Source organism: Rhinolophus ferrumequinum, chromosome 15 (genome assembly GCF_004115265.2).
Source record: "Rhinolophus ferrumequinum isolate MPI-CBG mRhiFer1 chromosome 15, mRhiFer1_v1.p, whole genome shotgun sequence".
NCBI classification, from domain to species: Eukaryota; Metazoa; Chordata; class Mammalia; order Chiroptera; family Rhinolophidae; genus Rhinolophus; species Rhinolophus ferrumequinum.
The window spans coordinates 39,309,964-39,333,014 of record NC_046298.1 but is presented as its reverse complement, the minus strand read 5'-3'; the positions used below and the strand labels follow the sequence as shown (position 1 = coordinate 39,333,014).

At 52.1% G+C, this 23,051-nt stretch overlaps 2 protein-coding genes across 4 annotated transcripts; one reads left to right on the top strand and one right to left on the bottom strand.

The window, feature by feature from the left end:
* The first annotated feature begins 198 nt into the window (after positions 1–198).
* On the top strand, positions 199–7,521 carry ACTMAP (actin maturation protease). 3 transcript variants are annotated; one of them, XM_033128743.1, is made up of 6 exons: positions 200–1,194; positions 3,182–3,250; positions 3,775–3,899; positions 4,221–4,350; positions 4,438–4,508; positions 5,330–7,521. In XM_033128743.1, exons 1-6 carry the CDS (start codon positions 878–880, stop codon positions 5,650–5,652), a joined length of 1,035 nt encoding a protein of 344 aa, XP_032984634.1. In that variant the 5' UTR covers positions 200–877; the 3' UTR covers positions 5,653–7,521. The 3 variants fall into 3 exon arrangements, with proteins under 3 accessions (XP_032984635.1, XP_032984636.1, XP_032984634.1); XM_033128744.1 differs by lacking the exons at positions 4,221–4,350; positions 4,438–4,508 and having other exon boundaries at positions 199–1,194; XM_033128745.1 differs by lacking the exons at positions 4,221–4,350; positions 5,330–7,521 and having other exon boundaries at positions 199–1,194; positions 4,432–4,502.
* Positions 7,522–7,529: 8 nt separating this feature from the next.
* ITPKC (inositol-trisphosphate 3-kinase C) lies at positions 7,530–22,065 on the bottom strand. Its single transcript, XM_033128698.1, has 7 exons — positions 20,775–22,065; positions 16,542–16,641; positions 14,427–14,640; positions 13,333–13,537; positions 11,433–11,534; positions 10,794–10,865; positions 7,530–8,975 (listed from the first exon to the last, which is right to left on the bottom strand). The coding sequence occupies exons 1-7, from the start codon at positions 21,936–21,938 to the stop codon at positions 8,772–8,774; spliced, it is 2,061 nt and encodes a 686-aa protein (XP_032984589.1). The 5' UTR covers positions 21,939–22,065; the 3' UTR covers positions 7,530–8,771.
* Between the last annotated feature and the right edge of the window lie 986 nt (positions 22,066–23,051).

Genomic DNA, 23,051 nt, shown 5'->3' with positions numbered 1-23,051 from the left:
CCTGCCTTCTGCGGCGCTCCGGGCTACCGACCAATCTGTAAAGGCTGCGCCTCTAGCCAATCGGGACGTGGCTCGCGCTGCAGTCTCTTCCGGACGCAGTCCTTTGGAAGTCCCACTTCTCTCCCATCGCCCCGAGTTCTGTGTCACGTGATCGCTAAAGGGACGGGGCCCCGTGCGAGCCCTACCACGTGATAGGGGAAAGGGCGTGTGCGGCGGCCGCCATTTTGCGGGAAGTGGAGACGCGGTGCACCGTGACTCTTTTTCCTATTCCAGCGGTATCGCGGCTCCCTATCGCCTCCCACCTCTGAGCCTTGTTTATCCCACAGACTTTTCCTGTTGTGCTCTGATTCCAGGACCTTCACGACTAGGCCATTTAATCTGCCTGATGTCTTTTTGACCTCTAACTCAAAGGTCAGCTGGAAGGTTCCGAACTCGGGCCTGGGATGTGAGGAGGGACAGAGCCTAAAATTCTACTTAGTCTTTAACCCTGGGCCTCTAAAACCCACCCTTTAGGCGCCTCACCCCAGGTATGAGCCTTCATATTCCAAAATTGACCCCCAAGTTTCTAAGTCTAGCCCTGTATAATAAATGAATTCCTACTAAATCTTCAGCCTTGCAACCCAACTGCGTAACACAAATTTGATTTCTGGTCCTGTTTAAAGGGCCCCGCCCTGTTAATCTTCAGATCTTTCCTGATTTAAGTCAGCGCCAATCCCTGCTTCCATGGTTCCAAATTTTAACCCTGGTTCCTTCAATACCACTGCTCAGCCCCCCAGTTCCAGGACTGCACTCTAAAACCTTCAGAATCTCCATCCCTGAGACCACCAATTTTGGAGAATCCTTCACTCTCCCTTCCAGCCATACCTTAGACCCCAAAATGATTTCTCCATGTTTTCCTCCAGTAGAGACCCCAGTCCCTCCAAGACCTCTTGCATCCCAGGCCCCTATCATTCCACCTCCTCCCCCACCTCCGCATTCCCCCAATTTAGCCTTTCCACCCTCTCCCTCAAGTCTCCAGGCCCCTATTCCCCCACCACCCCCACTGCCACCTCCATCCTTTGCCACGGGGGCTGCTCCCCCTCATGTCTTCGGCCTGGAGAAGAGCCACCTTCTGAAAAAGGCCTTGGAGAAGGCCGGCCCAGTCCCCGGGAGCAGAGAGGACGTGAAGAGGCTCCTGAAGCTGCACAAGGACCGGTAGGGTGTCCGTGCCCCACCCCAGCCACCCAACCATCTTTCCCCAGATGGCTTCTGTCATCTCCTCTTGGGGTTTCCTACTTCGAGGTCAAACAGCCTGACTGCTTCAGCCCGCTCCTTAGACCCTTCAGTGGTTGTGTGTCTTTAGCCATGAAGAAAGATCCTCCTTCACAAACACAAGACCAGTGGGAGAGACAGATCCCTCCCTCCACCAGATGGTGACAGCCCAGAGTGGTCAGAGGGAGTGCTGACCCAGGCTGTGAGTCAGTGGGGCCTACGTGGAGAGGAGGACCCCTGAGTGCTGTTGAGCAAGTTATCAGGGTTATGTGATGAGAGTAACCAGCTTGTGCAGAGACCCAGAGTGAAATGAAGATAATGTGCTTTTTTTTTTTGTACGCAAATGTTTTTTTAAGCTGGGAAAGAGCAAACATGGGGTTTCATGGGTGGATCGGGCATGGGGGCCATGCAAAGGAAGGTGACTATCCTGAAGGTACCAGGAAGCAATGGGAGGGCTTTGTGTGGGGGAGGGAGGCCACTTAGTGGGAGTGGAGGTGGTGAGACTGGACTCTGGGTACAGGAAGAAGCTGGAGCACCCAGGGACCCAGGCAGGAGGTAAGGGGGCTAGACTTGGTTGGGACTCTAGGGACTCAGTTTAAAGATTGCCTGGCTAAGGGGAAGAGAAAGAAGTGAGTAGCCCAGACTCATAAGAAACTTCCAGTTTTCTAGGCAAGCTGATAATCTGCCCTAAATGCCTCAATTATAATGAGGCAAAATTAATGTAAATGAGAACACCCGTTGTTGTATGCTTAGCATATACCTGGCACTGTTCTAAGTGTTCTTAAGTACATATTTAATCCTCTCAGCAGCTCTGTGAAGTAGGAACTATTATCCCATTTTCCAGATGAGGAAACTGAGGCTCATAGAAGTGAAGTCACTTGGTTTCAGTGCTTAGTAAAGAGCCCAGTTTGAACTATGGCAAGGGGGCTCCATTTAAAAAAAAAAAAACACAAAACATTTTCCCCCTTTTTTCCACCTCCCGCCCCCACTGCGGTTCAGCCATTGTTTCTCAGTCTAGTTGTGTAGGGCATAGCTCCCTGGCCCATGCTGGGCTGAGGCAATCAGTCACCAGTCGCCAGCTCATGATGGCCAGCGGCAGCTCATGGCAGCACTGCTCACGGCAGCCCAGCTCCAGGGGAACTGTTGTTCACAATTTTAGCTGTAGAGGGCGCAGCTCACTGGCCCATGTGGGAATCGAACTGGTGACGTTGGTGTTAGGATCACGGTGCCCCAACCACCTGAGCCACCAGGCCAGCCCTCCATTCTTTTAAACACTATGCTGTTAGCTCCTTTCATTAGGAGGGCATCCCCTACACCAGCCTTGCGCTTTCACTATCACTATCCTTGGAATAGAAACAGGCACATCTCGCTTCCCCTCTTGTGCCCTGGATGGGGGAGGAATGAATTGGAGTCACCAAAACTGTCAGAGTGGCCTTCCCTAGGGTAGGACTGCGCAGGCCTACAAAGGACTAATTGTCAGGGTGATCTCTAGGCCTGGAGCTTGTTGTCTGGTTTTACTCAAGGCTGATTTAAGGGATTTTCACCTTATTTAACAACTTGAGAAATAGGCTGAAAGGGGAAAAATCAGTTTGAGTACAGAGACACGCCTTCAAGAAATTCCCTGTAATAAATCATTCTGGCTTCTAGTTGCAAAGCTTTTGTACGTCTGCTCTTAACCCCTTCAGTAACTACATAAGAGGAGCGAGGAGACGCAGGTAGAAGGGTCATTACTACTGAGCATATGAGGAAACTGAAGCTGGGGAGGGGAAGTGCCTCGGGTGAAGTGGGCAGTGACCCAGCCAGGAGCTGCCCTCAGGCCTCAGGGTGGCCAGGCCTGTGTTCCTGCTCTTCGCTGTCCTTTGGCACCCACTTCCAGCCAGGCCTCGGAGGGGACTCTAGGAGCTGGTTCCCGAGTGTGGCCCTGATTCAGTTTCAGAAGTGACCTGCAGTGGATCCTCTTCTGTGCCGACCTGCCCTCCTTCATCCAAGAAGGCCCTCAGTACGTTCCCTGAGCCAGAACCCAACCCTTTGGCTGGCCACGCATCAGTAACCCCTGCCTTTGCTGTGCTCCATGAGGCTTGACCTGGGAGGGTGTGGGGAGTGGGTTCATCTCATCCCAGGCAGAGCAGGGAGGACCGGGAGGGGAGGGGAGGAGAGAAAGAGGGGGACCTTATCAGTTCTGGACCCTGGGTGCATGCGCAGTAAACAGTTGGAACCAGTGAGCGAGTGAACACATGAACCTGGTCCATCATCTCTAACTCCACGTTGGCACCTACTCCTTCTGGAAGCCCAGGTGACATCTCTCCTTAGCCTTCCACCCCACCTGTAGCCCTCTGGCCCTAGGCCTAAGCCGTGGCCATTCACTCCCCCATGAAGAAGAGTCAGGTCTCCCCACCTGGGCTGGGAGAGGGGAGGGGAACTCCCTAGGACAGCCAACCTGTTCCCCACACTCCAGCTTCCAGGGCAGTGGGGGCCCAGTTAGGACATGACTGAGGTTGAGGGGCTGGGCCTGTGTCTCCCCAGGTGCGGACTGGTGGCCCTGTGGATGGCAGGCACTCTCCTGGCGCCCCTCAGCGGCATCCCCCTGGAGAGACTCATGCAGATGGCCGTGGAGAGAGGCTACTCGGCCCAGGGAGAGATGTTCTCAGGTGAGATGGGTGCAGAAGGCTCATAAGCCAGGCGTTCTTTACCAGGAAGGGACTGGGGAGGCGGGGTGCACGCCTGCCAGCAGGGGACCTTGTTCCCTTCCTCAGGCCCTTCTCCCCATCCAGCAGAACAGAGTGTTACAGGTAGACTCTGGAGCCAGGCTGCCTGCTCCCAGCCCAGCTCTGCCACCTCCTCCTCTGTGACCCTGGCCAAGCAGCTTACCCTCTGTGTGCCACATTTTCTGCATTTGCAGAAAGAGGTGATGGTGTCATGGTGAAGGTTAGAGGTGGTGATCCCTCACTCTGTCTGCTCTGTCCCTGCAGTGACCGACATGGGGAGGCTGGCCCAGGAGGCACTGGGATGCCAGGCAGAGCTGCTGTGTGGCGGCCTGGGTGGTCCCAACAGAGACCGTGTGCTGCAGCACCTTGTCGCTGGACACCCCTTGCTCGTCCCGTATCCCAGGGCAAGAAGGGAGCAGGCCTGGGTGGAGCAGGGTGGGCCCCGGGGCCACACACAGCTTTGGCCTTAACCCAGCACCAGCTACGATGAGGATTTCAACCACGAGCCGTGTCAGAAGAAGGGCCACAAGGCCCACTGGGCAGTGAGCACAGGTGGGTCCCCACTGTGTCCCTGTGCCCTCACCATGCCCCTCCTCACATTCTCCTCCTTGTACTGCCACCTCCCTAGGACTCTTGAGGCAGGGACCAGAGCTGGGCCAGCCCTGTCCCCACAGGATACTTATCAGGGAGCTGGCAGGTAGCAGGTGCCTCAGTGTCTGCCAGTTGGGGTTTCTACACACAAGCTCAGATTGGGGACTTTCAGATCATACAGTTTCGACTCCAGGCCCAGTCCTGCCACTTCCAGGCTCTGACTGTGGGCTTCCATGTGCTTATCTGGAAATCGAGGTGACAGTAGCACCCACTTCAGAGGGCTATAGGGCTTACCGCATAGGCAGAGCACAGGAAACTCAGGACAGCGGTGCCTGGCCCGTTGCACGTCTCTGTAAGTGTTAGCTGTGACCGCATTGTCGTCATTCCACCTTCCCGGAAGAAGACAGATTTGTGTGCATCACATGGCCTGGAGCAAGGCTCTGTTCAGCCCCCTCGTGGCTCTGGCCTTGAGGGCTCCACCCTGAGCATCTCCCTCCTGGACAGCTGGAGACAACGGGGTGACAATGTTTGCTCTGCTTAATGTCACCTCTCCACCTCCCTGTGCTGACAGGCTGTAGGAGGCAGGACTTACAATGCCTGCAGCTCGGGAGCCAGACACCCTGGCTCCAAATCCCAGCCCAGTTGTGTGCCCACTGCCCCCACTGACTTCTCTGTAAGATGGGGACGGGGCAGCACCTGCCCTGGAGGGCAGTGGGGGATCTCTGACCCTCAGCACCTTGTCAGGGCTCAGCCCCCCTCACAGTCTCCCCCGCTCCTCACAGGAGTCCTGCTGGGTGTACAGAGTGTGCCACGCTCTGGTTATGCGGAGGACCCCGAGCTGCCAGGCCTGTTCCACCCCATGCCCGGCATGCCCTGCCAGCCACCAGCCTTGCCGGACGAAGGCTCAGCAGGAGCCGTCTACCTTCTCTCCAAGCAGGGCAAGAGTTGGCACTACCAGCTGTGGGACTACAACCAAGTTCGGGATAGCAACCTGCAGCTGACGGACTTCTCACCTTCACGGGCCGCCGATGGCCGGGAGTATGTGGTGCCTGCTGGTGGGGTGCGGGCTGGCCTCTGTGGCCAGGCCCTGCTCCTCAGACCATAGGATTCCAGCCACTAGTCTGCTGCGGCCCTGAGCCAGGGTGACAGGGCCCAGACCCCAGCTTCTCCCTTTGTGCGAGAGCCCGAGGGCTTGGGCTGGATCTCCTGAGGACTTCCAGTCAGTCATCCTCCGTGCAGGGTCCCCTCCAATCCATCTAGTCTCAAGCCTGGGCATCATCCCAACTCCCCCACCCTCAAGCCCATCCCCTTAGTATTGAGCACCTACTGGGTGGGCTGGGTTTAGAGCCTGACAGATAAGCTACTCTCCCAGGGGAAAGACTGACAACAGCTCAGACCCCATGTCCTGTCCACCCCACCGGAATGTTGCATCCATCTGTTTCTCACTGGTGATCACCCTCTTCTAAACCATCGTCATCTCTCTGGACATCTGCCAGCACCTCCGCACTGGGCCCCCTGGTTGCTCCCGTTTCTGTTCACATGGGGCCAGGGCTGAGGGAGGGGGGAAAAAAAATCTGGTCTCCCCACAACCCTCCAGAGAAGCTTCTAGCAGCTCCTGTTGCTCACAGGGTAGGGACTAAAGTCTCCCAGCCCGGCTCACCTGTCCTTACCCCAGGCCGTGCTTTCTCACCCCTTCTGCCACCAGCTGTACTGCTTTCAGGTCCCTAGTGCACCCCACTGCAGCCCTCTGCTAAGCGTAACTCCCTAACCTCTCCAGTGTGGGGGAGGAAGAAACTCTCCCCTCCAGGTTCTTTTGCCTGGTCTAATAATTAAATTTACATGAGACAGAATGAGAAAATGACCAAATTTAATACATATGTACACATGGGAATCCCACATACATGAGAAAGTCTAGAGACCCCGTGTGAGAAATGCCAAGACAGGAGAAATGAGGTATATATGCCATTCTGAGCTAGGATCACCTTGGGGCTTCAGATGCAGGAAGGTCATTGCAGAAGGATAAGAGCAGATGTTCAAAGAGAAGTTTGCCCTGCCCTATAGGTAGGTCCAAAAGTTTACCTCTGATAACTTTTTTGTTACTATTACTATGCAAAACAACATCTGAATCTTATTATGGGCAAGTCCCCTAATTTCAGTTCTAGGTAGTTAAAGGAGGGTGGGTCAGAGCTTTCTCCTGAGCCCACAGAATCTTGGCTGCCTTTAGCTCAAAATCTGCATACCACAAAGGCACATCTTGGGGTGACTCGTTCTGAACCCCTACACCAGTTTGGCTCATCACTTCCTCAGGGAAGGTTCCCGTAGCCAGGGCTAGGCCCCTCCCCATGTTCTAATTTAAAAACAAAAAGGAAGTACTTCTGAGCAGTTAAATGTGCCAGCCCTTTTACCCCCAGTTAACTCATCAAATTCTGCAATCCTATAAGGAAGATACTAGATCCCCATTTTACAGATGAAGAGACCTGAGTCTTGGAGGAGTGCAGTCACTGGCCTAAAGTCACATGTCCTGGCACGTGGCAGGGCCAGGATTCAAACCAGGCAGGTAGCTACGCAGACATAGGTATGTGAACTTCAAGCGATTACGTAGACTTCGAGATCTGAAAGGGGTCTGTCTTGGTCACTGCTGTGTCCAGCGCCCAGAGAAGGGACTAAAGACTGTACAGTGTACTGTTTCTAACCAGAAGTGAGGAATTCCCGATCCCTCCGCCTGTGCCTCCCTAGCTCGGCTCTGACTCTGGTGCACTGTCCTGGCAGCTCCTGACGGCAGGGTTTGGCGCTATCTTGGTCACCGCTGTGTCCCCTGCCTTGTCCAGCACAGAGCCACACACGAGGAGCAATTCAGTGAGCACTCTGAGCCTGCATCTCAACCCCAAACTGGTCACTGTCCCGTTACCCCACCCCAAGCTAATGCTCAGATTAAGAGTTTTGAGCCCACACACCCAGATGCAAAAGAAAAATTCCACAACGTTGGCTTTGAAAGTCTATTTATTGGGGAGTCATCAAGGGGGGTTGGCAGTGAAGTGATATTGCCTCCTGTCCCCCAATGCTGCCCCATCTAACAACTACCTCTCATATAAATAAGTATAAAGGTCAGTAGAAAAGGAGTGCTTCCTCAGCACTGGAAGACGATGTTTGAGCTTTGGCTTAAGAGGGAGGTGCCTATCCCCTAGCCCAGCCGTGTGGAAGCCAGGAAGCCAGCTACAGGTGCAGGATGAGAGGGACGAGTGGCACCCCCACCTCAGGGTGCTGGGGTCTTTGGTTTGGACCGTCGTGAGCCTGGGGTCACAGCCAGCAGCCCCACCCACCCTGAGCCTCTGGACTGGGGTGGGATGGCGGCTACCCAAGGAAGGCAGCTCTGATTCCCAAGACCGCTTCCCTGCCCCTGAAAGCCCATCTTGCCACCGCAGTCAGCCAGGAAGAAGTCCCAAGGATGAGATGGTGCCCAAGGAATGAGGTGCTGGTCACGGGATGTGGTCGTGGTTTTGGTCTGCGGGGGGCGGGGAGGGGAAGGGGGGGTCAGCAGAGTTCTCCCAGGAGCAGGAAGGATCCCAAGGGGCCATCGGAGGGCAGGACAGGGTGAACTGGGCCCCGACAGCGACGTCAGTTCTCAGGCCAGTCCTATGGTGTCACACCCTCCTCAGAGCCTCTGTCAGAACTTGGACGTTCTGTTCCCCAGATGAAGAGATGGGGCCGTAATTCTCCCACGCAGACAAGCCACTCCTGCATTTTTTCACAAATGGGCACCACAGATGAAGCTGACAGGTCCCTGGCCTCGGGAGCCAGCTCACAGCCACTGGAGGGAGCTGATTAGGAGGCGGTGATTAGTCATTCTTAGGAATAGGCACAGTGACAGGCCTGTAGCCTACAGCATCTGGATGGTGTTCTTTCAGGGTGCAAGTTTTATTTGTGGTTTCCAGCAGCCCCTCAGGAATCTTCCTGTCTGGTCAGAGAACCCAGTGTGGTTCTGACTCACAGTGGGACCCAGCTATGTCACGTCCCCTCTCCAGTCCTGTATCATGAAAGGGCCAGGTGCTACCTCATCTCCAAGGCCCGTCAGGTCTTCCACACTGGGCTCACATGATGTACAATACAACCTCCTGTCCTAGAGGTCAGTGCCTCCATGGCCAACCTCAGGCCCCCATACACCTCACGGTTCCTCCAGCCAGACAGGTATCATCCAATAAATAAACCTGGCAGCAGGCAAGTGGGTCAACTCTGGGCCAGCCCCTGAAGGAGGTGGATCATGTTGTCCAGGCCCCAAAGGTAGCCATCCTCACGGTTGCCCTCAGCCCAGGGCAGCCGGTGGCTGAGTGTCTGGTGGTCAGGCAGGGCCACTGTCTTGCCGAAGTCAATCATCCAGACCTTGGCCAGGCCAGTGTGGTCATGCACAAAGAGAAGGGAGCTGCCCACCACCTGCAGGGAGAGAGGTGGGAGGTTAGGGGGCAGAGCAGGCATTGGCAAAGGTCCCCTCCTCAGGAGGCATCTGAACAGGGTGTTGACAGTATGAACTCTGGAGCCAGGTTGCCTGAGTTCAAATCCTGGCTCTGCTCCTTATTGGCTGTGTGGCCTTGGGAAGATGACTTAACCTCTCTGTGCCTCTGCTTCTTCACATACAAAGTGGGAATAATAGTACCATTTAGCTCAAAGGTTGTTGTGTATATTACATGTATTAATTATATAAAGCACTTAGAACAGTTGCCAGTATAGCCAATGTGCCGCAGATGTTAACCAGTATCCTTTTTCAAACTGAGGTACAAACTGAAATGCCTGCAGGATCCTGAATGAGTCAGGGAAGCCCAGTGGAGACTAAGGAAGTGAATCATGCATTCCCTGTGGAAAGGGGCAGCCACTACACATCCCCAAAGGATTGCTGCTGGTGACCTAGGCCTCCTTTCTCCAGGACTCGGTTTCCTTATCTGTAGAATGGGGATGATGGTCACAGCCCTACCTCCTGGGGTCCTTGGCAGCATTCCATGATCCATGTACTCATCAGCTGCCTGTGGGACTTGGCACACAGCCCTCAGAGGCGCTGGTTTTGATTTTCTAATTAGAAATAGTTTCGTTGCCTTCATTTAACTCCAGGTTTGCACACTCCTCTCATTTTCTAGTCAGGTTTCAAACTCCACTGCCTCCAGAGAACCCAGAAGATAGGGCAGGTGAGTGGGCCTATGAGAAGAGGCAGATGCAACCCTGCTCTGGATGGCTGTTGGCATGTGGCAAGCGGCCCAGTGTTGCCACATTTCCCAAGGAAACTAGAAATCCCAATTTTGGTGTGAAGTCTCACGTTTTAAATGTTGGCGACTCATTTTTTAAAATGTTAAGTCACCAGGCAGGTGAAACCAAACAGGAGGACAGAAGAGACGGGGTCCCCAGGCCTCCTCTTTGTGACTTGTGTGTAAAGGCAGCAAGAACAACGAGGGTGACATTTGAGGATAAGAAACGTGACGTAACAGCCGCACATACTGAGGGTTTACTGTGGGCCACACTCTCCCTATATTAATCCACTTAATCCTCCCCATGCCCAGAGGGCAGGTCCTCCGTTACCCCATCCTGCAGGGGGTTCGAACCCTGGTGGGTCTGACTCCCAGATCAGGGCTCTTCCAGAAGTCAGCGTAGGAGAAAGAGGTGAGAGGGGCTTGAGGGGGAGGCGGAGGAGCTTGGAGAGAGGAGGGGAGAAGCTAGATGCGGTGCTGTCACTAATTCTCAGACTTCCCGACAGAGCCCCAGAGAGACGAATGCTTCCAAAGAGACATAGACTGTGGATGGGAGGGAGGGAGAAGGAGAGGGGGAGAGCCACCGAGGAATGCCGTTAACAATAATTGTAAATCATTGTGATTAGAAAGTAACTGTAAGAGCTAGATGTTCAGTGCGCTTCTATGTTCCCAATGGTAGCTCATCTCACACCTCAGCAGCCCTATAAGGAAGGTACTATTGTTCCTCCCCAGGTAGGAAGGAACGAAGAGGTCACACAGCAGAGCCGCCTTTATCCCAGGCCACCTGGCTCAAGTCCATGCCCCTAACTCTCCCACCTCCCTGAAATCCCCTATGCTGCCTACCCTAAAAAAGCAAACCCCAAAACTTGCGGTCTCCTTTTAATAGCTTTAGCCTGTAACTCGGTCAGCAATTTACCCTCATGCCACCTGGACCCCAAAAGCCCCTACACACACACACAAACACACACACACACACACACACACGGCTCTCTGCTCCCATGGCGGTTGGGGCTCACACCTCGTGGGTCTTGAAGAAGGGAGAGTTCTCCAGAGCCTCACGAAGTTCTTCTAGGCGAGCCACGTACTTTCTCTGTGTGTGAAAGGGAGGGTTTCTTGGTTAGCATAGGGACTTTGTAGGTCCTCACCCATCTGGAGATTTGACCTTCTCCTATACCCCCAAAGGAGCGGCAGACACAGCCAGGATGGGATAAGGGGAGCCATGAGGAAAATGGGAGGGGTGGCACAGATGAGAGAGCAGTTAGATTACAAAAATACCCGTAATTCCTAGCAGCTCCTCCCACCAAGAGGTGAAGTTTCCCTTTAACCTAGGCTTGGTCATATGACTTGCTCTGGCCAACAGAACATGGCAGAAATGATGGTGGCCTAGCCATCAAGAGGTCTTACACTTTTACTTGTTCTTTTGGTCACCTGCTTCCACCGTGAGAATAAGCACAGGCTAGCCTGCTGGATCATGAGAGTCAAGAGGCCAAGTCATGAGCTGAGACCACCAGACATATGAGCAGTGCCTTCCTAGACCAGCCAGCTTGGCCAAGCCACCAGCTCACGTCAGCCCTAAGCAAGAGACCACTGACTTGAGAGCAACAATGGTGGCGGTGGTCTTAAGCTGCTAAATTTGGGGCATGGGTGTCCTACTCACCAGTATTCCACGGTTCCGGTCCACAAAGTCCTCCAAAACCTTTGTCACCTGCTCCAGCTCCTGTGTCTTCTTGAAGTTGGTGTTGCAAGTCCCATCAGCTTTCTGCAGGGCAAGGGGTGAAGGCATAGTGTCATAACTTTTCCTTTCCACACCCAACACCAAGCAGCCTCAGGCACCTCCTGGGACACCTGCCTGCCTCCATGCTCAATTGCTGCTCAGCAGAAGCCAGCCCACCTGCCCAGGCCAGATCAATCCAGCCCCAAGTCACTATCCTGAGCAGCTGGTCCTTTCAAGTCTAACTTTGAACCCCCCTGCTTGAGCCAGTCTAGCCAAGTGGGCTTTGGATGGGGGTAAATCTGGCTTTGAATTGTGACTCTGCTACTTCCTAGCTGGGTGGCTTTAAGCAAGTCACTTCACCTGTCTCAACCTCAATTTCCTCATCTGGAAAATGGGAATTTACTAAAGCTGGTATACAGATTAGAAGAGATTGGGCATGTAGGATGTACAGCACAGTGCCTGCACATAGTAAACAAGCACTCAATAAATGAGACTAGTGTTACGTTTTATGTCTGAGAGGGGCACAGAGAAGCCATCTGAGTCATACTGCCACGCTGTGCTGTCATGTGGGCACTGGTAACATGGAGGTAACAGGATAGACACAGTTAGATGAGGGAGGCAGTATTGAATAAGAGCGTCACAAAAGGAGATAAGAATACTGAAGGAGTATAGGGAGCTCTGCGGAGATAAAGAGAGGGCCCTCATCTAGTAAGGAGGACTTCCTGGAGGAAGTGAAATTTAAAAGGAGACGGGAAAATGGGAGCCAACCAGGGGAACAATAAGGAGAACAGCAGTCCTGGCAGACGGAACAGCATGTGCAGAGGCCCTGTGGCAGGAGAGAGCAGGACCCTTTCGAGGAAATGGAGTGCTTCACTGTGGCCTGAAGGTACACAAGAAGGAAGAGAGGAGTGAGAGACGAGGCTAGACCCTGGAGGGCCCTCTAGGCCAGGGAACCTCTCTTGAAGGTCCTAGGGAGCCACAGAATGGTGAACAGGAGAATGACAGCCAGATTTGCAACTTAGAATGATGTTCTCCGGCGAGGCCATGGGAAAACAAGCACTCCCATACATCACGGTGGGATGCACAATGGTACAACACCTAGGGAAGGAGTTTGGCAATCTCTAGCAACATTCCTAATGCATTTCATCTTTGACCCAGTAGTCCTGCTTCTGGGAATCTAGTCTATAGCTAAACCTTCACACTAGTAAAATGTCTTGTGTACAAAGTGATCCACTGAGGCATTGTTTATAATGGCAAAAAATGGAAAATGCAAACAACCCAGGTGGCCATCTATAGGGGGCTGTGGCATATCCACAAAGAGCTATTACAGATCTCAAGGGAAAAGGAGGGGAGGGGAGCCCCAGGATTGAGAGAGAGGTTTCTCCTGTATACACTTTTATAATAGTATTTTGACTTTTGAACTTTATGAATAGCTAGTCAAACTAGATTTAATTAAAAAAAAAAAAAAAAAGGACAAAGAAAATCTTTCTCCAAAAGGAGGAAAAAGGATCACTCCAGCTGCTATGTTGGACAATGGATCAGAGGAGGCTGGGGCAGGAGAAGACAGGGTCAGACTAGGGCAGAGCCATGGGAGAAGAGACGAAGATGGAATCAAGAGATGCTCAGGCAGAGGGAGAAACAAAACTTGGTCTCTGATGGATATGGAGGTGAGAGAGAGGCAGGACCTCTCCTAGCCCCAGACTTTTCATCCTCTGCAGTCTCCTGCTTGCTCTCCAGGTCTTGCTGCTTTCCGGCTTTCCCTGACACCCATGTTCCGTGAGAAGTCCTGCCTAGATCCAGTTCCCAGCCCTCTAGTGACAGGCTAGCCGCTCCTGGCCCTCACCTTGATGCCCTCAATCCGGAAGCCCAGGGTGGAGGTCGAGCTCACAGTCTCCCTCCACTGCATGTAGCGGGGCTTGGTGACTGCACCCTGGGCATGCTCCTCGGGGGTGGGGGCCCCAGGGTCCACAGCCACCATCTTCTCATACATGTCCTTCCGGGGCCAGGGCCGTTCTCGCGCCTTCACTAGCTCCTCTTCCAGGTAGGTCCTGGAACACAGAGGATGTGACAAAGGAAATTATGAAAACAAAGCTGGAGGACTTACACTCCACGATACCGAGGCGTTTTATAAAACTACAGTGTGGCACAAAAAAGAGACAAATAGATCAACGGACCAAAACAGAGTCCACAAACAGACACACAAATACATTCACCGATTTATGACAACGAAGGCACTACAATTCAGTGGGGAAATGGGAGTCCACTCAATAAAAGGAGCTGGGTCAATAGGATATCCATATGGGGGGGGAAAAAAAGAACCTCGATCCCTACCTCACACCATATATAAAAATTCGTTCTAGATGCAAAGCTAAACGTAAGAGTTAAAACAATAAATCTTACATAAGAAAACAGGAGAAGATCTTCATGATCTTGGAGTAGGCAGGCATTTCTTAAACACATGAAAAAAACTGACAAACTGGATTAGATTAAAAGTATTCTCTTTATCAAAAGACTATTAAGAGACTGAAATGGGAGAGCTGGAGAATATGTGTGTATATCTCCAACAAAGGACCTGTGTCCTGAATACAGAAAGAATTACAAATCAAAAAGAAAAAGACAGTCCAATAGAAAAATGGGCAAAATATTCACACCGGCACTTTTCAAAAGAGGATTTCCAAATGACCAATCAATGCTCAACTTCTTTGGTCATCAGAGAAACAGAAATTAAAGCCATAATGAGACACATACCAGAATGATTAAAATTAATAGGACAAGTAAATACCAAGTGTTGATGAGAAAATAGAACAACTGGAAGTCTCATACACTGCTGGTGGGGATGCACGTACAACCACTTTTTTGAAGGTTGACTTGGCACTATCTTCAAACATGCCCACCCCGGACCCTCCACCTCGGCTTCACAGCTATCCCTGACCCCACCTGCTGCCCATCTTGCAGTCCATGATGGAAGGGCCCTCGAAGTCTGCAAGGAGATCTTCCATCTGGTTGAAGGCCTGGCCATCCTTTTGCACCGTGCCATAGTAGGTTGGTACGAAAGGCCGCAGGGGGTCGCTCATCAGATGCTCCAGGCTACGCTGCTCACACTGACAAAAACGCTTAAGAATCCGGCCATCCTCTCCTGCCTGGAAGTTCCCTAGGAGCAGCGCAGTCAATAAGAAGGTCAGAAAGTGTATCAGCAAGGGACTCCCCCGCTCTCCTGCAGGCATCAGACCTGGCCACTGTCATTTTTGCCTGACCCTTCTGCAATGCTTTCTGTCCCTCCCTGCGTATCTCAAAATCCTGGCCAGGGATGGCAAGGGAAGGGCCTATTTCTGCTCTTTGTTTAAACAAAGTCCTCTTCACAGCAGAGTGCATCCTCATCTGTTTTGTAATTTTGGATGTGAGCTCACAATCAGCTGTGGGAATTTTTGTGAGATCTCAGTCAAGAGCTTGACTCTCCAGAGTAGATGTGCATTTGCTTCTGCCTAGAGTGCCAGGGTGCTAACAACTTAAGTTAATTTTACAAATCAAGCCTTTCCTAGACCACACAGAGAGACAGTGTAGAGTAGAATTACAAATTCTTACTGAGGCAGGTGGTATTTTCCAAAAATGTCTGCAACAATAACTCCTGTCCCACATACTCTTCTAGAATTTTGTCATTCCCCAGCAAGGAGTGGAATCTCATTCTTCTCCTCTTGACTCTGAGAGGGCTACGGCAGAAGCAACACTGTGTAACCTCAGAGTCTATAAAAGCAGCTTCCACTTTGTTGGCAGAGACACTTTGCAGTCCTGAGCTGCCACGTAAGAAATCTTGGTACTCGAGGTGACCATGCTGTGAGGGAGCCCAAGCAGCAGGATGGAGAAGCCACACAGAGGCTTTCCAGCCAGCAGCCCTAGCTGAGACCCAGGAAACAGTCAGCATCAATTGCCAGGCATGTGAGTGAATAACCTTCCAGAAGTTTCCAGCTTGTACCCTCCAAGCTGTCCTAGCTAAGTTGCTAGATATTATAGAACAGCAAAAAGCCACCCCCACCATGCTCTGTCTGAACTCCTGACCCACAACATGTGACTATAATAAAATAGTTGTTTCATTCTACTAAGCTTTATTTTTTAAACCACTGCTAAGTTTTGAGGTTTTCTTGTTTTTTGGTTTTTGCTTTAACTCAACAATAGTAACTAGGACACATATAGATAGCCGGCCTGTGTTGACAGTTTCAGGGGGGTCTTGCCTTTTCTTTGACTCAGATCTAGGATGAACAGGCAGATGAGTTCCCCTCCTGTTTCCCTTTGCTGGTGGGCATGGTTTGTCTACATCAGCCCACCGCCCGTTTTTGTTAATAAAACCTTATTGGAACACAGACATGTTTACATATTATCTATGGCAGCTTTTGTGCTACCACAGCAGAGTTGAATAGTTGTGACAGAGATCGCATGGCCCACAAAAAATAAGATATTTATTGTCTAACCCTTTACAAAAAATGCTAGGCATTGTGCTATTGTGTACTAGAGACATTATGCTTGGTCCTGGGGAAAAACCATTATAGCTGTTGTTTATTGGGGGCCTACTAGGCTCTGGATACAGGGTGAGGACAGGGAACGATAATTTCCATTCATGAGGGGCCTGTGTCTCAGGCTTGATGTACATTTTGATTTTAACCCTTCAGTTAATCCTGAGAAGGGGGTATGATTATCTGTATGTTACAGATGAGGACACTGAGGCCGAGTGAGAGAAAGTAACTTCCTGGGTCACCCTCAAATAAGGAGCAGAACTAGTATTTGAAGCCCAGGCCCATTTGTCCCCAGGGTTGTGGATTTACACCCCCACTCCACACCCCAATACTGGGATAAAAGGGAACAGCCTTCTGCCCTGATGTATAAACGACCAGGCCTGAGCACTTCTAATAATAGCCCCATGAGGTGGGGACCATCACCAAACCCACTTTACGGATGGGGAAACTAAACTACAGAGAACAGCTCTGTAGCTCTCCTTCTCCAGCCCAGGCATCTTTGTCCAGCTCTGTCTGCCCCCCGCCAGGCCCCACCCCCTGCTCTCACCAGCATGTCCAGATAGTTGGACCCAAGGGTAGTGTTTTCGGAAGGAGACCACAAATGGCGAATACTTCAGAACTGTCTTCAGCTTCTTCCACGGTTTGTTCTGTGTGGGGCAGAGCAGGGTTGGGTCAGGGCTGAGGCTGGGGAGGGAAGGGGATGGAAGGGGGTGCTGCCATGAGAGGGAATGAAGGTGGACCTGTCGCAGGAGGCTCACAGGGATCTCCAAGGGAGGACTCAACCCGGAACAGGAGTGACAGAGTTCCTGTCTCCATGCAAGAAAGAATTCAAGAGCAAGACAGATGCGGGAATTGAATGTCCTGCGTCAGACCTGGGCCTTTCCTGGGCCTTGGGGCTTCCTGGGATCACTGGTCCAAAGCCACTGGAGTGAGCCACGCCCACTCACTCCAGCAATCACAAGATTCCCCCACAGGCCTCCGCACAGACGGGGAAGAATCTTTGTCCATTTCTCTCTGTCATCACTTCTTTTGTATCTGTTTCTCTCTGTCCTCTCAAAGGAGTAAAGATAGGCCAGGTTTTGTTGCAGTAACAAGCAATCCCCAAATATCCCCCCTCCACACACACACACACACACACACACACACAACACACACACACACCAAAAATTTGGAAGCCTCATTTCTGTCCCCAAACCAAGTCAGACCTTCTGGGGAAAATGACAGAGGCAGGAGTTGATGAATGGAGGCTGAACCACAGAGAGAGAAGAAACCGAGACCTGACAAAGTGATGACAGAGACAAAGATTGCAGCAGTCATGAGAGCAGCTCATCGGACAGCTCCAGCCCTCCCCCTCAGAGGCATGTGCCTGCTCTTTTGAACTTAGTTTATTGACTTGCTTTGGCCAATGAAATATGAGCAGAAGTGTGACTTTTGGGTGGAAGCCTCAAAGCCAGAGTGTGAACCCTCATGTTCTTTTCCCTACTAAAGAAAGGGGTGGGAAGAGAAATGGAGGCTTCCTCAGCTTGGGCCCTGCAGGAGGACAGCATGGAACAGAGGTGTCTGGGGTTGTTTGTTCCAACAGCAAATCCTGACCTATTCTGACTAACAGAGAGACAGACACAAAGTTACTAGAAGAGAAAGAAAGAAATGTAGAAAGACAGAAAGGGAGACACAGATACAAAGTAATGACAGAGAGAGAAAAAAGATAGAAGCAGAGAAAAACAGAGAGAGGGCAATAGAAAACCAGAGAAGCAAACAGAAAACAAGGACTTAGTTATATCATGTTGACTCAACCAAGAGCTTCTTAAAACTGGGTTAGTGTCTGATGCACATGCATGTGTGTGTGTACACACACACACACACACACACGCAAGAACATACATTCTCTGCTCTAAGCACACAGCATACTTTTAGCAAGAATTGGGAGAATTGGGTCATCCCCACAGGAGGAAGCTGTGTGGCTCATCCCACCCCCATCTCCCCAACCCTCCCTGCCACCCTGGAGTCAAGACCATGTTCTCTCACCGGCTCAGAGCCCAGCTACCTAGCAGACATCTAACTGAGGTGAGAAGGTCAAGCAGAGTCAGGGTATTGGGCTGCAGGATTCAGGAAGAGCTATTCCCCTCCCCCCTCCAGCTGGCCAAGTGGGAGTGGAGAGGAGGTGATTAATAAAGGTTCCTGTTTACTAAGCACCTGGAACATTCCAGGCATAATGACAAAGACTCAGTGTGCCACATCCTACTTAATCCTAAAAACACAACCCCAGGAGGATTGTTGACTCTGTTACAGAGGAAGAAATAAGCTCAGAGGGGTGAAGTCACTTGCCCAAATCACACAGCACAGAGCTGATTCTACCTCTGGTCTAACCCCACTGCCCTGGGCTTAACCCACCCCATCCCTACTAGACTACATACTCTGAGGGCAAGGACTGAGGTTGCCATGGTTATGACTGTGTCCCAACCCGTGGCCTGGTACACAGTAAGTGCTCCAAAAACATTGTGTGGATTGAAGGAGGTTGGTTGAAACTGTATTTTTTTTTTCCCCAATCATAAGCAGATTCAGTATCTTCTGTCTCTCTCTTGTTTAGATCTGATAGTTAATCTGGGTTGATATCAGGATGGTCTCAGCTCACATGCCCCCTCCTCCAGGAAGTCCTCTCTGATACCCTAGGTCTAGCCAGTCACCTCTTCTGGACTCCCACAACTCTTTGGGCTTCCCCAATCCCAGCCCTGACCACTCTGAGTTGTCACAGCCTGGTAATGGGTCTGCCTCCCTCACTGGCCTGGGAGCTCCACGAAGGCAGTGTCTCGATCACTGTTGTGTCCCCAGCAAAGCCAACAAGGGGCCAGATATATAGCAGTGGTTCAGAGACTACTGTCTAATTAGGAGGACGGGATGGATGTGAGAAGGAAGGAAGCGGGGAGAAAAGGAAGAAACTAGCTGGGCCTTTAAGGTCAGATGGGATTTTTCAAAATGAGTGAGACGGAAGAGAAGGTATTCTGGGCAGTGGGAACAGCTTGAGCAATGAGTGGAGGCAGGAAGGCAGCAGGGTTGGAGGAACAGCATGTACTTGGGCTTTGTTGCAGCAGAGGGGTCAGGGGTGGAGAAGGGAAGCTGAACGTGGGAAGCAGCCTGGAGACAGGAAGCTCTGAACACAGGACTGAACTCCTGATCACAATCAGGAAGGCCCTGGGGAGCCATGGAAGGCGCTGGAGCAGGGAAAGTTCAAAACTTGATCAGAAGTGGGCCATGTAGGAAGAATCGGGAAAGATGAAAAAAATTGGAGACAGAGAGGCCTGGCAGGAAAGTAGGTTAGGGATGGATCCATACACCGCAGGGGTTAAAATGAGTAGGTGTTAAACTCAGCCAGAACTGAGTTAGAATCCTGGCTCTGACCAGACTTAGCCAACCCTAACTAAGCAAGTGACTTCACCTCTCTGGACCTAAGTTCTCTCATCTGTAAAATGGAGACAATAATCATCCCAATCTCATAGCGCTGTTATAAGGATTCAAAGAGTTAACGCATATAAAGCATTTAAAAAAGTGCCTAGTATTCGGTAAGGGTTTGAGTATCAGCTCTGTGTCTTCCAAGGTGTGTAACCTTGGACAGTGTCTTGACAGTGCCTCAGTTTCCTCACCTATAAAATGGGATGATAATAGTATCTAACTCCTAGGGCTGCTGTGAGGATTAAATGAGTTAATACGAGTAAGGAGCTTAGTACAGGGCTGGGCACAAGTACTAGCTGCTTTTTTTTTTTTTTTTTTATCACCCACTTCCAGCTCAGCTGTTCTGAGATGCCAAGGAGGTGAGAGAGTAGGCAGAGGGAATGGCCATGGCAGACAGCCCGCGGGTCAACTCCCTTGCTCTGGCACAGACGGGCTGAGGCAGGTCTGTCTCTTACATCTGTGGCCACATGTGTGAACACGTTCCTAAGGGAGGCATGTGGGGTGAGGAGTGCTCACTGCAGACTCCAATCGGCCCCCCCCCAGAACAATGGGAGGACCCAGAGGGCGGACCCACTCTCACACCTGCCTTTGCAGTGACCCTCCCTCCTGAACCTGCCCAGCTGGGCCCTCCTGATTCACCAGGGGAGAACCGCACCCAGGCCCAGGGTCAGGGTGGAGGATGTAAACAAGAGTCTGCTGGGGGCTCTCCGGGGAGTTGGGGGACAAGTAGGAGACCACAGGACACCTGGCTAGGCTAGGGGTCCCTTAGCATTTTGGGTTCACACAGCCCTTTGCGAATCTGATAAAAGCTGGGGACCTACTCCCTACAAAAAGTGAATGGGCTAAAGGGTGGTAAAGGTTCATGATCTTCTAAGGCAGCCATAGGCCCCAGACTAAGAAATTTGGGGTAGAAAGTACACTTTCTGTCCCTCTATATGAGTGCTCTTCAGATTTTGGGGTCATAAATTCACTCTCCAGAGGATCCAACAAAAGTCATAGACCCTTGCTTCAAAAATATGTGTATACAGCATATACATACAGACTCACACAATCGCACCCTTTCAGGCATTCCTGGGCAGCATGAAATCAGCCAGTGGCCATCCATTTTAGACCCCAGTACTGGAGGCAGTGGGTGAGGGGGAAAGCAGAGGATTAATTAGGAGGGTGCCTGGAGTGGGTTAGTAAACCACCTGTCAGAGGAAGGTCAGTGGATGGAAGAGGTACCTGGAGATGAAATTGCTGGTAGATGCTAGAGAACTTCTCAAAGCAAAGGCAGAGGAATAAGAGGTGTAAGGGGTGTATGTGGTTTAAGGGCAGGATGGATCCCACTCACCCCAGACCTGTCCTCAGGGTCGCTGGCACTTTCACCCCCGGCAACCACGTCATCCTCAGACTCGTCGAAAGAGGAGGCAGAGGAGAAGCCACCACTGCCCACCTCAACCCGGGAGGGGGGTCCCACTGGTTGAGCCTCAGGCTCAGGGGTTTCAGGAGTGATGATGAGGCGGGGCACAGGGGTCAGGGAGCTATACTCCAGGTGAGAGTACAGGTGAGTCACCAACTCCCCAAGTTCTGGTTCCGCTGATGGGCCATCTTGGTTGGGCTCCCCCAAAAGGCAGTCTGTCCCAGGCTCTGTCTGGGATCCATGAGTAGTATCTTGTGTCTGTGCAGCGTCAGTGCCAGGTTGTGTCCAGGACCCATCAGTAGCTTGTTGTATTGAGAAACCAGTGCGAAGCTGTTTCCAGGTTGTTTCAGTATCCTGTTGTATTTGGGAGCCACCAGTGTGAGGCTGTGTCCTGGGACCTTCAGTATTCTGTTGTGTCCTGGAGCCATCAATGTCCAATTCTTTCCAGGAGCCATAAGCACTTCTCTCTGTTGAGGGACAGGCCCCTTCTGGCTGAGTTAGGAAGCTGGCTGAGTTAGACCTCTTCTGGTGAGTCCAAAGGTGATCAGTCCGGGGCTTGGCCCTCTCTGGCTGGGTCTGTGACCCATGTATTTCTCGCTCTGTCCAGGGCCCATCAACGTTGGACTGCGTCCAGAGGCTGGCCCTCTCTGGCTGAGACTGGAGGTCGGACCTGCGTGGATCACCACAAAATCCATCTGTCTCAGTCTCCGTCCAGGGACCCGCTGTCTCCAGTTCTGAACAGTGGCTGCTCCTTTCTGGATGTCCCCAGAAGCTGAACCTATCTGGCTCCGTCTTTTGGCTGGGCTGCTCCGTCTCCGTTCCGAGGCCAGGTGCTTCAGGCTCAGCCTGGCCGTCTATCCCCGACTCAGGCCCGAGGCCGGCACTCTCACGCTCGGTGTGAAAGCAGGACACTTTGTTCCGGGCCCGGGACCCGCCCCCCTCCGGCCGCCCCGCCGGGCCCCCAGCGCCGGGCCCAGGTCGCTGCTGCCCGGGCTGCCGCCGCCGCCCCCCTCGAGGCGCCTCCAGTCCCATGCGGGCTGCCCCCGGCAGTGCCCCGGCCTCGTTCAGGCTCCCCCGGCACGGGCAGCGCCTCATGCCCGCTCCCTTGGTTCGGGCTTCGGCTCGACCCAGCCCCTACTGCCCCTTTAAATCCTGCGAGGGGTGTGGCTGGGGAGCCCCGACTCCCGAGTTCCGGCCCGCTGAGCTCCAGCCCTTCGGGCCACGCAGGGGTTAACCGATACTCCCACTCCGGGGGAAAAGCCCAGAAGCCCCGCCCCACCGGAAGTGACGTAAGGAGCCGGCCCCGCTTAGCCCCGCCTTTTTCCCTTGGAGGGAGCGGCTGGATTCCCAGCCTCGCGAGCTTGTCCAGATTGCGTCTGGGCCTCCTTGGGGTCCTGGATGCGGGCTAGTGGGGTTCCTCCTTAGACCTCTGCAACTAATCCAACCTCCCTTCACCCGCGAGTGACTAGTTTAGCCTACCTATAAACCTCAGTGAGAGTCTAGCAGCGCGCCCTTTTTTCAGGCTGAGCAGGGACTCAGTTTCAAAGACTTGAGAATCCCAGGTATGTGGGTTCAAGACCCGCCTGTATCACTTCTAGCTTTGTTACCTTGAGCTTGTGACTTAGGCTCCCTGTCTTAGCACCGCGCTCAGTTTTGTCACCTGCAAAATAAGGATACATAATATTTGATTGTTTCGGAAAATACGTGTTCCAGTGCCACAAGAGCCAAGCATTTTACTAACAGGGAAATTGAGGCCCAGAGTGAAAGAATTTGTTTAAGGTCAAAGGCAGGTTAGATTAGGAACAAAGCCAGGGCCTTAACTCTGAAGCCAGGATGCCTAGCCAAATCCTGGCTCCAACACTCACTTCCTGGAGACTATTTCCCAACTGACTTGACTCCTCAGTTTCCTCACCTGTAAAAAGAAGATAGCGATGACAATTTCCTCCCAGGGTTGTTAGGAGAATTTTTATTTATTTACAACAACATGTGCATTTGTGCACTTGCTTTGTGCCAGGCACTGTACTTACCACTTTATACCCCAAATCTTGTGAGGTAGGGATCGGAAGATCGCATGGTCAAGGAAACAAGCACAGAAAGGCAAAACAGCGAGTCAAGATCCCATACTTGTATCTAAATTGTGGAGATTCGAACCCAGGCAAACCTAATCCAAAATCTGGATTGATCCCTACTGGATGATATAATCCGCTT

What these genes read in the sequence shown, in the direction of transcription:
- ITPKC (XM_033128698.1), bottom strand. Translation starts at nt 21,938, where the DNA reads ATGAGGCGCTGCCCGTGCCGGGGGAGCCTGAACGAGGCCGGGGCACTG. An exon ending in CCAACTATCTGGACATGCTG is followed by an intron (nt 14,641 to 16,541) that starts GTGAGAGCAGGG and finishes CGCTGCTCCTAG; the next exon opens with GGAACTTCCAGGCAGGAGAG. An exon ending in TCCGGATTGAGGGCATCAAG is followed by an intron (nt 11,535 to 13,332) that starts GTGAGGGCCAGG and finishes CTTGCCCTGCAG; the next exon opens with AAAGCTGATGGGACTTGCAA.
- ACTMAP (XM_033128743.1), top strand. Translation starts at nt 878, where the DNA reads ATGATTTCTCCATGTTTTCCTCCAGTAGAGACCCCAGTCCCTCCAAGA. An exon ending in CTGAAGCTGCACAAGGACCG is followed by an intron (nt 1,195 to 3,181) that starts GTAGGGTGTCCG and finishes GCCCTGATTCAG; the next exon opens with TTTCAGAAGTGACCTGCAGT. An exon ending in TTCATCCAAGAAGGCCCTCA is followed by an intron (nt 3,251 to 3,774) that starts GTACGTTCCCTG and finishes GTGTCTCCCCAG; the next exon opens with GTGCGGACTGGTGGCCCTGT.